General features: G+C 36.0%; 1 protein-coding gene across 5 annotated transcripts in view; it reads right to left on the bottom strand.

Annotated features, from left to right (window-relative positions):
- Positions 1–508: 508 nt before the first annotated feature.
- Positions 509–15,045, bottom strand: part of SLC38A6 (solute carrier family 38 member 6) — a 69,655-nt gene continuing 55,118 nt past the window's right edge. For 2 of the 5 annotated variants that reach the window (XM_057543968.1, XM_057543971.1), the window contains exons 9-17: positions 13,350–13,376; positions 11,742–11,807; positions 11,424–11,477; positions 9,042–9,121; positions 8,595–8,695; positions 3,129–3,253; positions 1,833–1,977; positions 1,632–1,726; positions 509–1,443 (exon numbers count right to left, since the gene is read on the bottom strand). In XM_057543968.1, the coding sequence (XP_057399951.1) occupies positions 1,363–1,443; positions 1,632–1,726; positions 1,833–1,977; positions 3,129–3,253; positions 8,595–8,695; positions 9,042–9,121; positions 11,424–11,477; positions 11,742–11,807; positions 13,350–13,376 (774 nt within the window). In that variant the 3' untranslated portion in view covers positions 509–1,362. The remainder of the gene's footprint in view (positions 1,444–1,631; positions 1,727–1,832; positions 1,978–3,128; positions 3,254–8,594; positions 8,696–9,041; positions 9,122–11,423; positions 11,478–11,741; positions 11,808–13,349; positions 13,377–15,045) is intronic. The other 3 variants (XM_007192955.2, XM_057543969.1, XM_057543970.1) reach the window with 3 other exon arrangements.

The following is a 15,045-nucleotide window of genomic DNA, read 5'->3' as shown; positions in this document are numbered from 1 at the left end:
TTTCTCTGTGAAAGATGTTGTTAAGAGAATGAAAAGGCAACTCACAGACTGGGAGAAAATCTTTGTGAAACACATATCTGATAAAGGATTGGTGTCTAAAATATACAAAGAAGGCTTAAAACTCAACAATGTAAAAACAACCCAATTTTAAAAATCTGAACCTCACCAAAGAAAATATACAGATGGCAAATAAACATGTGAAAAGATGCTCAACATCATATGTCAATAGGGAAATGCAAATTAAAACAACGAGATACAACTGCACACCCACTAGAATGGCAAAAATCCGAAACACTGACAACACCCAATGTCGGCAAGGATGTGGAACAACAGGAACTCTCACACATTGCTGGCAGGACTGCAAAACGTTACAGCCACTTTGGAAGGCAGTTGGGCAGTTTCTTATAAGACTAAATATTCTACCATACCATGCAGCAATTGCTAAAAAATAGTCTTTGGTATTAACTCAAATAAGCTGAAAATTTCTGTCCACACAAAAGTCTGCATACAAATGTTTGTAGCAGCTTTATTCACAAATGACAAAATTTGGAAGCAAACAAGAGGTCATTCAACAGGTGAATGGAAAAACAAACTGTGGTACATCCATACAATGGAATATTGTCAGTGAAACAAACTGTGGTACATCCATACAATGGAATATTGTCAGTGAAACAAACTGTGGTACATCCATACAATGGAATATTGTCAGTGATTAAAAACAAAGAGCTATCAAGCTATGAAAAGACACGGAGAAAACTTAAACGCACATTGCTAAGTGAAAGAAGCCAGCCCGAAAGGTTAGATACTATATGATTCCACCAAATGACATTTTAGAAAAGGCTCATGGGGAATGAGCCTTTTATGGAGACAGTAAAAAGATCAGTGGTTGCATCAAAAGTGAACCCTACTGTAAACTATGAACTTCAGTTAATATTAATGTATGTAATGTATCAAAGTTGGCTCATCAAGTATAACAAATGTACTTCACTAATGCAAGCTGTTAGTAATGTGGGACACTATGGGTGTGCTGGAATGAGGGAATATATGAGAACTCTCTGTACTTTCTGTTCAATTATTTCTGTAAACGTTAAAACTACCCTAAAAAATAAAGTCTGTTAATTAAAAAAAAAAACACAAACAAAAGATGCTCAACATATTCAAGAGCATTTTGAGTTTCTTATTTTGATTAAAACTGCTATGTCTACTTTCCCCTACCGACTCCTGTTTTGTTCTGCTTTTCTGTCAATGTTTGCAAAAATGTTAACCCATATAAAGAGGATTCATCCAAGGTGCCTTCCAGAATAATTCCTTTTTGCATTTGGAGGTAAATTATTCAGCAAAAGACGTGGGAAAATATTTCTTTCACTTATTAATCCAATTAAAAATAATGAGTGCTAAACTAAAATTACCAACCAAAATACCAAAGATGAGCAAAACAAACGCCTGTGGAAATAAGGAAAAAAGATAAAGAACAATTAGAGCATTATTTTAAACCTTCACCTGCTCCAATAATGTACATTATAGTTCAAAATACATTAACTTTTGTGATGTAGGTAAAATACTTAATTATAAAATGACAAGTTATTTCTTAAAATAAGATTCTTAAAAGAAACAAACAAAAATCAACCTACCCCAAACTTTTTCCATGAGAGAAAATCCTCTCTGCTCAGTTTAAGATAAAACAGTCCCGGGAACACAAAAATCAAACACGTTGATGTACTGGAACCTTAAAGTGGGGAGGAAAAGAAAAGAATATTGCCAGATTCAGATGTGAGACTGGATGACAATTTAATCTATTGTAGAAAATGGAATTTTTGAAATAGAAAACTTACCAACTACACCAAATACATTCCTAATGTCAGGAACATATATCGCAAGTAAAACAATGATAATATTGAGAGCTACAGTGATCAAAGAATGGCGAATCCACGAGAATGGAAAATTGGAGAAAAACATCATCATTAAAGCTTTCCTTGCCTGTATAACAGAAAAAGATTTAAGCAAAGAGGAGGTATCAAAGCCAAACTACTTGCTTAGGGAAACACATGTATGGTACAGTTACCATGATATTCTTGCCCTCTAAACCATTTAGATTCCAAAAATATGGCATAAACTATTACTGTAAGGTATTTATTGCATATAAACTGAGAAATATACCTATCTGTGAGCTTCATAAAAACTGTTTTGGTTTTATTCTTGAAAAAATTTTCACATGCAATTTCTTTCGGTTGTATAATTTTCAAAATTACCAACAATAACACTTTGTGAAGAAATCACAGAGTATCATTTTCATGAAATTCAACAGATAAAAGAACAAATGGTTTAAAACAGAAAAAGAAGTCATGCCATGATAAAGAAATACCATTTGCTGTTTTATGTTATATTATCTGTTTCACAGCATGTAAATGTGAAAACTAGTTCATGATGCTCTCCACTGCAAAGGCGGCCAACAGGCATTCACGTCCCACAAGCGTTTACCCAGCCCCCGCTGCACTCCTGGTGCTGCGGTCCCCACGGGGAGACGGCCCCAGTCTTAAGGAGCTCCCCGTTCAGGGGCTCAAGTCGTCCACTAGAAGCATCTGTACCCAAAGCCTATGATTCCATTCTCCCAGAAATTCTCAAGAGTCTTACATATGGCAACTAAATGCCGAGTGATGATCTGCTGTGCCCCTTAAACTATAACTCTAGAGCAAATAAAATCTGCGACTAAGATTAGACTAGAACGTCTATGTGAAAATAAATTTCCAATAAACTAGAAGGAGCTTATTTTTGCTGACTTGACTTTTTCCTCTTCGCGCACATTCTTTTGAAAACAGAATACAGAATTAAAGGGGAAAAAAAACCCCAAAAAACTTTAGAAGAATGATAGTCTCTAAATTGGAAACAATGCTGTGGGAGAGCGTAAATCTAAACTAAATCTGAAAAAGCACAAATTAGTTTAGCGGTTCACTGTTATTTTTGTGCTTTCATGGGGCCATAGGCAAGTATGAGGTCTTTGATCAATTACTGGACAAATGAATAAGATATACAAGACTAGATGTGATTCAAACATTCTAGTCTGTAAAGAATTAGTGTCGCCATATTAGGGAGCTGCTACACCAAGCAACAAAACCTTTAAGAGTACTTACAGGGAAGTGGATTAGAGGGACTGTCAAAAGCACAGCAAATAGTATGCATAACTTCACAGTCATGACGACAACATCATGTGGCAAGTATTTACTATAACCTTGTAGTAATTCTGACGCCACACTGTCTGCAAATTTAAAAAACAATAATAAGAATCACATTATAAACTACTAAGATGTTAATAACAGTAACATTATTTTCCTTTGCACAAACGGATCTTAACAGATTTTGGATTCCCAGTACCAAATCCATCTCTGGCCTTTTCCCTATCCTATGAAACACAGAGACATTAAGTAAATATCTTCTGGAAACCTACGGTGTTTTCTTTTAATGAAACTAGAAATTGGCCTAGGCAGAATCTCTAAAATTATGACAATGAATATACATTTAAGAAAATCTCTTTAGAACTTTTCCATAATCTGAAGGTTTTGAACAACACTTAAGTTATTTTATAAAGTGCTTTCATGTATACTACTGAATTTGGTCCTTATGATAACAATATAAGATAGGTAGCTAGGCTAAAAATTATTAACTGACTTGTCCAAGATCATACAGTACAAAGGGGCAGAGCTGGCAGAGCTGTACTCCCCAATTTTTTTGATGCCAAAGCCTTTCCTTAATATTGCAATGTTTTCTAGGATCTTATAGTTTTGTGCATGTTACCTGCTTCATCAACATTTCATCTGTAGATTCATCTTTCATAAAAGAGAATGCAGTGTTAGGGTAATGGCTTCCTTAGCAAGCCAGTGTGGTAGTCAGTGACAGAATCTGAACAAGCTGACCATGCTTTGCTCCCTGGTGTTCTTCTATCCTCACGTCTTCCTCACTCCAAGCCAGAGGAGGGCTATTAAGAGTGAGAGTTCTCAAGAACACTCCATATCACTGCCTTGTATGGAAAGATGAGTTTGTACTTAGAATAGAATTGTGGTTTTTTTGTTGTTGTTGTTTGTTTTTGTTTTTTTAATTTGAGACCATACGGTTTGGAAAAGTCACTTTGGAGAAAATAAGAAAGCAAATCAAATACACCTGTTTTCAAATACCTTAAAATTTAAAGGGGAGATAAGATGAAGACACACATATGATAGAAAGTGTGTAAACACAGACACACTTAAGCGGAAGAAGAAGGTCTAAACAAAGAGCTATGGTGATTCTGAACAGGGAAAGATAACTATGGCTTTGGGATGAACGTGAACGAAATCCAGGAAGACTTGAGAAGAGTCATCATGATATAGTGAGCAGCAGGAGAGTAGAGGGGCTTGAATTCTGCGATCAAACAGACTAAGATTCAAATCCTACTCTTACTAGCAACTTAACTTCTCTGAGTCTCTTGGTTTTTACATTTGTAAAATGGGGACAATAATATATTGACCTATAGAGTTACTGAGAACATGACATGAGTTAATGTATGTGTGCTGACATTCAAAGATGTGGGGGAAGAAATTCTCTCTGGTAGCAATACACAACCGAGAAAATGAGCAGCCCAATAGCACTTCAGAGGCTGAAAGACTGTGCGGTAGAGCAAAGAGAGTAGTGGGTGATAAGGCTGCAAATGCATTTAAGACCAGTAACAGAGCTCTTCGTAGGGTCTGGACTCAATCTGGTAGGCCACAGAGATGCAATGACTTCTGAAGAACAGTGCATTATGATCTGAACTAAGCAGGAAGACAGGTTGGAAGAAAAAGAGGCCCAAAACAGGAATAACAGTTAGAAGGCTACTGTCATAACCACTGAGAGGTAATGAGAATTTGAACTAGATTAGTAATGATGGAAATGGGATAGAAACTAATTGTTGAAAGTATCAAAGACATACTTGATATAACGTGGGACTAATGGAACAAGTAAGAGATTAAGAAGAGCCAGGAAAGCTGGATTCTAGTCCCAAATATGTGAGGTACTTGTGACTCTTTTGAAAAATATAGCAAACTATTTTATTTCCACTTTCTGAATCATAAAAATGAGCTATTAACACTTACGGCTTAAGAACTTTGTAGACTTTTAAAATGGTCTGGTTATTATGCAACATTTGGGTATTGGCCTAGTTTACCAGAGGAACACTTTTTATTCCTCACCTTATAATGCTTTAACATCTGTAATCAGAGCCAATATTATTAATCTAGGTACATACTTATTGGTCCCTTTAATCTGATAAAATTTAGATATTAACTAAGCCTTGAGAGCACTGAATGAAAGGATCCCAAGCAGCTCCAGAAGCCTGAAGAAATAGATTTATTACAAATTCAAAATACCGGTTACATGTCTACTTTCTACTTTCCCAAGACAAAAACCTTTTTCCTGAACCAGTCAATTCTGTGTTCTTAGCTGAGCCTTATGCAAGGGATAGAGTACAACACAATTCTCTGCATTCAGACAAATCTCTACAAATCTCAGGAAGAACCTGATGGTGATCTCTGCAAGTTATATATTCTATTGAAGTCAGGAGGCTGTCCTGTTTAATACACACTGTCAAACAGGGGATGAAGTTTATAAAGATTATCACAGAGTAACAGAAAGATCACTGGATTAATATTCAGGAGACATACCACTAATTGTGAGACAGGTCACTTCACCTCTTGGACTTAAGCTACTCATCTATAAAATGAGTTGAAGGCGTTAATTTGTGACAAGCCCTTCTGATAAGGTCTCAAGCTCTTCTGATAAGGTCTCAAGCTCAATCAGCAATTTCTTTCTGTAAGACTGACAGCTACTGCTATTCCAATAGAAATATACTGTAAAAGACTTTCAACCCAAAAAAGAAACACTGTGAATAGCAAATCAATATCTGAATCTTCTTCTGTCTTTGGAGAAGGGAACTACTTTTATATCATTCTTTCTTTCCTTCTATCTATCTATCTATCACCTACCTACCAGCCTACCATGTGATTTTCTTAGATCTGTATTTCTCCATTACATAAAGTGTGGATATTCTGAAGAATCTGCATCAGTGGAAAAGGGTTAAGTCAGAGACAACAGCTTTACTTGATAACCAGGAAAATCTCTGTGTAGGAAACATTTCACGTACATGATGAAAATATTTAGCCTCTCTGTTCAGGCAAAAATAGATAGATAGATAGATAGATAGATAGATAGATAGATAGATATGCCTGGAGCTTAAGTGAGCCAGGTTTTTCCAAAAGTTCACTTTGCGAAAAACTTGGAATGAAGGGAATTTGGATTCTGTGGCATAATTCCTGAGCAGGCAGCACAGTAATAAAGGCATTGACTCTGGAGAGAATCAGAATTGGATTCAAATCCCGACTCGTTATTCATTAGCTGCAGGTACTGGCCAAAGTGCCCAACCTATCTGAACCTGTATCTTGCAGAGTCGTCATAAGGACTGAGTTAGGCAATGTATATAATAAAACACCTGGCACGTACAGAATAAATGTTAGCTCAATAAATGCATTAGCATCCATCCTTCCTCCACTTCCCTTTCCATCTAAGCTTTCTTATAATTTAACACAGCTCCTAACATCTCGTGGTAATATTTTTGCAACTACTTTTCAGCTGTCCTGGAAATTGGTAGGCCATCTGAGGTTTCTTCCAGATAGCTCTATTGATCCATAGGGAAGAAAAGGAGGTCCATTTTTTGGACTTTTTCTCAATTTTGGAAGATCCTTAAATATATCCCTAAATAGTATTTGTGCCAGGTGACAATTTCAATTTATAAAAATATACAGCTCTTCCACTAAGTTTTTGCTGAATCACAACGAAGACCCTGCTGTAGTATCTCATTGTTATAGAAAAGTATCACTGTGCTCAACTCTGTACAAAAACAAACGTAACAACCAAAAATAGAGTTTATGTATTTTAAGAATTTTATTTCCTTAACAATGATCAAAAAAGTTTAACAATCTGCTTTAACTTTCATTGTAGTGTATCCATGCTCATGTTGGAAGTAGGAAGTAACGCTCTTCCGGATGGTGTGTACAGAGCTCTACCACTCTTATTCAACATAGTACAAAAATGCAAGAGCAGATTTAGATTCATCAATCGCCTTTATTACTATTGAAATGACATAGAGTTAGCAAGAAAAGGACTATATAGAGCAATTATAATTTTCTCACATACTGAAAAGTCTAAGATAATACACTGATAATAATATACTGAAAAGTTACCATATTTAAATTAAGTTCCATTAATGACAGTAAGAAGAGAAGTACAGTGCTGAAAAAAGAGCACCTGAAATTATGAAATAATTGCAATAATAATGATAACAGTAATGATAATACACCACCAGCAGTAGCTCTCCTTTGTGGAAGACTGCTGTGTGCCAGATACTGTAACAGGCATTTTACATATAACTTATTTCCTCTTCAATATAACTCTATACAATTATCCCTGTGTTACAGATTAGGAGATGAAGATAGTACAAGGTGAAGTACCCTGGTTCAAGGCCACACAGCTAGTTAGAGCACAGTGGTTTTTTGAATCATATTTGTTGGGTTTCAAAATCCATACTCTTTCCACTGGGCTTAGGAAAGGTAGTTATGCAAGTAAATGTCCAAAAACTTGTCAGACTTGAAAAAACTCTGGAAGGTAAGCAAAGCACCATCACAAGCCATCATGAATGTCTAAAACCTGAAACACATGCACAAGGCCACTGACCGTGAAATCAGAGTCAGAACAGCTAAATATCCCAAAAGTAATAATAGCCATCTACCTGGAGCGTTGTTATAGGGGCATTCATAAACTGAGAAGTGTATTCAAGGATTTGACAAATTGAGTGCAGTTTGTTATAATGTGTTTGTTTGCAAATTAAACAAGTGTGCTTGCAAATTTAACAAGAGAGCTTACAATATTTTTTCTTGTTCTAGACTTTTAAGTTTTATTTTTTCTTGAGGTTCTTACCAGAAGAGAAAAAAACTCACCAAGCACATAACTTTTCAAAAGTAAATAAAAGAAAATTTTACTTTTATTTTATGAATTTAAAAGAATCCTTTAAAAATTTAGAGAGAAAGTTCATGGCAAAGCACAGAATACACACTGCAGAACTGTGTGAATTAAATCTAAAGGCAGAGGTCTCTGACATAAGGGTACAACTATAGTCCAAGTAAAACCCTTTCCTTTCTCAACTTGTTCTTTTGCAATTAAGATGACTGATTCTCTCAACCTCCCAAACTGCTGAACTAGAGTCTAACATATTGAATTCTCAATTAAAAAAAAAAAAATCATTATTGCACTTTTTTTTTTTCTCGTAGAAAGACTTCAGTGTTTCTAAGCCCGAGATTTTACTTGGGTGTTTAAGAAAATTTTCATATGAAGTTATCAATCTTGAATTTGATCCACCTTTTTAAGAGAAAGAAAATCAGTTCTTTAAGGCCTGTAGAGCCACCACAGTGGTGCACTGAATTCTGGCAGCCTGAACAAATTAACTTGCTAATGAAAGGCAGAAACAAAGTCCATATTCAGGTGTGAGATCAACTACAGAACAATTTATTTTGTCATCTATAATGAAATAATATACTTACCATAAAAAGTGAGGTACCCAAAGAGTGCAGATATAAAATAAATGAGAAAACTTAAAGCAATTGCTGTATTGGTTACATTCTGCATCCTTTTCTTAGAAGGTCTAAAAGAAAAAAATGGTAAAATTAGAATCTGTGATCTGAATTATATCTAACTAGATAAATATCTCCCAAGCTATTCAAAAGGATTCCTTAATCACTCAAGACCTAGTACTCTAATAACTACACACTAGAATTCTTGATTTGAAATTACTGCACAAAGGATTATGCTTCAAAGAAACATTCTCAACTTAGAACTAAGTCTTGGTTGTTTTGTTTTGTTTTAAACTAACACCTACAATCCAGTGGTGGGAGGGAAGGATTCACAGAGGAGAATGTTATTCAATCTGAAAGTCCTAGAAGTAAAAAGACATACTAACACATTTTAAATATTCCAGGATTCTATAGTACCTTTGAAGTTCACAGTATATGGGCAATATTGAGGTGTGGCAGAGAAATGAAAAAGCCATGGTTGGTATGGCATAAGCACTCTGAAAAAAAAATTTTTTAAAGATGAAATTATTAAATGCTACTCTGTTGAAACCACTACTTCATTTGACAATAAAATCAGTTCTCCAAAAAAAAAAATCAATTTAGTTAAATTTCTTTCATATTTCATGAATCACCTGTTTATAAAATAAGAGGTTTTTTTTTTTAAACGAGACACACAATTATGGTCCCCAGTAAATATATATTTTTTTTAAATGATTTCAGAGATTTTTTTTGTTTGTTTTTTGTTTTTTTAATAAATTTATTTATTTGTTTTTATTTTTGGCCATGTTGGGTCTTCATTGTGGTGCACGGGCTTCTCATTGTCGTGGCCTCCCGCTGCGGAGCACGGGCTCCAGGCGCGCGGGCCTCAGCAGTTGTGGCACACGGGCTCAGCAGCTGTGGCCACGGGCTTAGTTGCTCTGCGGCACGCGGGATCCCCCCGGACCAGGGCCCGAACCCGTGTCCCCTGCATTGGCAGGCGGATTCTTAACCACTGCGCCACCAGGGAAGCCCCCCAGTAAATATTTTACTTGATAACTGTATTGCCCACACTAGCCAAAATATTTCTTGGCTGCTTCCACACCATGTTGGTTTTACTGCAATCACTGCTGCTTCTATATTATATCAGTAAGATAAAAATAATTAAGGTAAGATAAATAACATTTAGGTAAGATGAAAAATAATAACATTTTAGAAATGAGCTTATTGTAATTCTCAGTCTTTCCTAATGCATGTATTAGGAAACTCAAATACATCTTATTACCCTAAACAGCAATAATAGTTAATGCTTTTGAACCTCCTTTCACCAACTCAATTCAAGTACCAACTTAATCTAAGAGAATACTGAATATATTAATCACATCTTAGCATCTATAACTAGGGTCTCTTCTGATGGGAATGAACATGATTTATTCTAGACCAACAAATTCATACAGATCCACTGGACTATATGAACAAAAGTTGTTGTTTTTTAAAAATTAGAATAGTTAAGAACCAGAGAAAGTTACAAAGCAAACAAAAGTTACCATCTAAATGAAAACACTGTCTTTACAAAATAGATGGTGATGATTTACTTTCTCTTTTCTACTCTAAAAAAATTTCTCCTTAACTAACTTAAGGCTCTTCAGCAAAAGAAGTTCCAGATGACTGTAGATCTATCTTCAGACACAAGGCCTCCTAAAATATCGTAAGAGAGCTGGCAGGAAGGAAAGCTGTAGCATTTCCCAAGGCTAGATTAGGAGAATGAAATTCAATTCACAAATTCTCTTTCATATACTGCTCAGTTTCTTGGCTTGTCAATTACCCTACCTAAATCTTTAAGGCACTGGAGGCTTTTACCATGTAAAAGATGTGGTAACCTCCCTTGTGGGGCCAGAGAGACATTTCTCATTTAAAAACTGGGGAATAAGGGAGTTCCCTGGTGGCCTAGTGGTTAGGATTCCAGGCTTTCATTACTGTGGCCCGGGTTCAATCCCTGGTTGGGGAACTGAGATCCCGTAAGCTGCAAGGCACGGCCAAAAACAAAACAAGACAACAACGAAAAAGAACTCTGGGGAATAAAAAGGAAAATTTTGCATGGAGGAGTTATCACACTAAAATGCTACACTAATAGAGTTATACATGAGTAGTGGGGATTCTAGTATCTGGGACCTGCATTTTAGCAGAATCAAAAAGTGTACATGAAGAAATCTGCAGCAACAAGGAACACATGGAGCTCTTCTAGAATGGTAAAGTAGAGATCATTCAGATCAGTTTCCTGTCTCCTCTGTTGATGCTCAGGGGCTCTTTCAGGCATTTCAAATATCCTAGGCCTCTCAGAGAAGGCAAGGGGGGACTTGGTCCTTCTGCCTCTGCTACAGGCATCATAAATTTCAACTTTGGAATGTCAGCCAGAAGACGCATTGGCAGCGCTCAACTGCTGGTCCAAGGATGAGGCTGTCTAGCCCCAGACCAAGGTTCTATTCACAGGGGAGGAGTTTTTGATATAATTGGCTATTTAGCTTTACAAGTCCAGAGGGCAACAGGAAGTCTGTATGCACAGAGGACCTTATTGGCCAGACCAGACATTCAGTAAATCTGTTCTCTTAGGCAGTGGCCCATTTAAAACAGGCTCCATTTAAAGGCGTGCCAAAAAAAAGGTGGCTGTTTCATAATGGGCCTCCTTCTGGTAAGCAACCCTATACTGAGCACTTTCATGAAAATTAATTAGTTACAGGTAAAAGACCTAAGAGACCCTGTTACACAAATCTCTTAAACTTGAAATGTGAAAAAACTATAAGTATCTGTTAATAACTTACACACCTCTTTGGAGAAATGAAAGAGCTTTGGTTTACAATCATCTGTAGCATTTGAAATCTGTTTAAGAGGATTGAGGGGAAAGAGAGAAACCAACAGTCATTAAAAGTTAGAATACATCAAAAAAAACCAAGATGAATTTATTATTACTGGGCTTTCAAATAAAAATATTTCAAAACAAAGTTCCAAAATGCAATATAGCCATTACTTTTTTATTAATTAGGAAAAAAATTCTTATTAGTCATATTTTATTTTTCTTTTTAGCTTAAAATAAAAAGGAAGAAACTGAAAAAAAAAAAAACCAAACAAAAACAAAACAATTACCTGGGAGTATTGCTCTACAGAATTTAATGTCAGAGGACAAGGGATGGACCATTTTTTGATTATTATCTGTAAGAATAAGTAGGATCAGATGATTTCTTACCAAATTCATGACAAGAAATTGATTTCAAATAGGTCAGTATTATTTCAATTAATCTAACACCATACCAAATAATATGCTAACTAATAAAAGATTCTTTGTTCATGTCATTTCCCTAGATAGAATGGGGCCATCATCTGACACGGGCAACTATGGTGGGAGAGCATGGGGGGCTGCAGAGTTGTTTGGTGGAGATCTCCCTCACTGAAGACTGAGAGCTTTCAAAACTCCAATAGTATCAAGGCATTAAAAGAAAATCCAACTCAGAATGCGAACATGATGTTTTTAGTGACAATAGTGCAAGAATATGGCTATCTGTGGACCTGGCATCAGTAGCAGACAGAGAAATATTAATAGCAGTTTTGGAAATGGTCACAGGTAGATGCAAAGGGGGAGGCTCAGGGATTTCTGATGTATGAGCACTGGCCCTCCTTGCTTTTTTCAGACTTATATCACTTTTGGTGAACGTGGATGAAGGTGGCAAAGAATAAGAGCACAAAGCTACGGAACTAGACCTAGTAAAAATGAATTTTTTTAAAAATTAAAAGAAATCCAGAGGGCTGCTATTTCCCAGAAACAGTCAATGAAAATGTTTCAGGATTTTACTCTTAATTGTGGCCATCCTGTTCCTAGACCTACAGTTGAGTTGGTCAACATTACCACTGTTGTAGTTGTTTCAGGGCACTTAATTACTCTGTAAATACTTGCTCTAGGCTGAAACCCAGCATACAAAAGGGCAAGGGAGAATAAAGGAAGCATCTGTCCTTTGCAGAAGACCAGTAAGTAAATATTATACTATTCCTATTCGGTATTTATCTAGTTTTAGATTTTAACTAATTCAGTCAAAATTTTACATAGTGATAAAACAAACCCAAGGAAAACATATACTTTTAGGATTAAATTAATGAGTCAACTAAAAAATTACTCTTATTTAAAACCCTCGCCAAGAGAAAAAAAAGAACTGTAAGGATAAACTGGGCAAGTTGCTTTGATATTTCTAGGTAAGTTTTCAATACGGAATAAAACTAAATGGTCAACTTACCAAAAGGAAAGAAAAAACAAAATCAAAAGCAATAATCTCACCATATTTTTTTTCTGATATGTTTGCCCCAAAAGGATGAGGATGGGGTGGGGCAGAAGCAAAGTTGTTACTGGTCTCTCTCTCCAGCCCTGCTCCAAATTCAGCATCTCACATTTCCCCCTGACTAACAGTGGAGGTGGCAGCAGCAACAACCATTTACATTGTGTACCAGGTAGTTTGATAAGGTCGGTATGTGAGCTACCTCATTTTATCAGCTGTTATTACGAGACTTGCAAACCCCAATATTTCAAAACAGTGCTCCAAAATGCAAGAAAATGATTATTTTTTTATTAATTAGAAAATATCATTAGCAGCCTGATTTTATATTAACATAAAATTCAGTTACTACAGCTAATTTCTCTGCAGAGACCCATCTCAAGCCCAAGTGACGTCCTATAAAGCAGAAGTACAGAAGAGGAATGGAAGATACCTTGACAACAAAGGGTAACAGGGAGTCCTTGCTCAAGTTGAAGGCAGAACACAGTAAGAAGATAAACCCAGGGGTCAGAAAGAAAGACAAAGGGAAAAAGAAGATTAAGCATTAAAAATACTTGTTCACTTGCACAGGAGGCCCTTCCCTCTTCTCTCTGCTCCAAGTCATTCCCATCTTTCAAGCCTCAGCTCAAGTTTTATTTCCTTCCACATCCTTCTTTATTCTACCTGTTGGTGATCCTTCTCTCCTCTCAACTCTTATGTCACTCCTATTTTGAAGCAAATAAATCAGTACTTAATTATGTATTGACTATATTGTTCTCTATTTTTTTTCTGATAAATTTATCTTATTTCCCTGACTAGAATGGCAGATCCTTAAGGGTGGTGTCCTGATTAATCTCCCACAACTCTAATGCCTACCATAGTGCTCAGCAGAAGGAAATCCAAATCTAACCAAAATCGATTCATATAGTTCTCTATTTTCATTACTGACTTATTAGAATACTAACCTGTACTCGACAGAACTTTTAGAAAGAATAGAAATTCATTTTTGTTCAAGAATGGACCAAAAAAGGTACCATCATGCTGAGCCACTGCTAAAATAAAATTTATTTTTAAAATTTTAGGTATTTCAGCAGGGCCAAAAATTTATGTCAAAAACTTATAAGCAAAATAAGGATCTGGGACAATAGATAAGAGTATAGGTTTTGATTTGCACTGTTTGGAGAGTATAATTTAAGAAAATAATAGTTTTCTGGACTGATTTTTTAAAATGTAATATAAATGCTATACAGATTTATTGATACAAACACATACTGATAAAAATAATCAGTGAAAAAAGGTGCAATGGAAAAAAAAATAATCAATGAAAAAATTGGAATCCATCAAAAAAAATTGGGGTTAATATATACATGTTTTCCTTAACCACTGTGTATTTTTAAACCTAATACTTAGAAAGTCTAAAATAAATTCAGGCATACCTCATTTTATTGTGCTTTACTTTACTGCACTTCACAGATACTGTGTTTTTTAATGGATTGAAGGTTTGTGGCAGCCCTGCATTGAGCAAGGTCATGGGCACCATTTTTCCAAGAGCATTTGCTCACTTCGTGTCTCTGTGTCACATTTTGGTAATTCTCAAAATATTTCAAACTTCTTCATTACTATCATATTTGTTATAGTGACTGATGATCTGTGATCTTCGATGTAACTATTGTAATTATTTTGGGGTGCCGTGAACTATGCCCACATAAGATGGCGAACTTAATTCATAGATGCTGTGTGTGCTCTGACTGCTCCACTGACTGGCAGTTCTCATCTCCCTCCCTCTCCTCAGGCCTCCCTATTCCCTGAGACACAACGATATTGAAATTAGGCCAATTGATAACCCTACCATGGCCTCTAACTGCTCAGCTGCAAGGAAGAGTTGCACATCTCTCACTTTAAATCAAAAGCTAGAAATGATTAAGCTCAGTGAGGAAGGCATGCTGAAAACTGAGATAAGCTGAAAGCTAGCCCTCTTGTACCAGACTGTTAGCCAAGTTGTGGATGCAAAGGAAAAGTTCCTGAAGGAAATGAAAAGTGCTACTCCAGTGAACACACAAATGATAAAAAAGGTGAAACAGCTTTACTGCTGATATGGAGAAAGTTTTAACGATCTGGATAGAAAAATCAAACCAGCCACAACATTCCCT

This window comes from Balaenoptera acutorostrata, chromosome 3, assembly GCF_949987535.1.
Source record: "Balaenoptera acutorostrata chromosome 3, mBalAcu1.1, whole genome shotgun sequence".
Taxonomy (NCBI): Eukaryota; Metazoa; Chordata; class Mammalia; order Artiodactyla; family Balaenopteridae; genus Balaenoptera; species Balaenoptera acutorostrata.
Note: the sequence above shows the minus strand (reverse complement) of the source record. Positions and strands in the feature narration are given on the sequence as shown.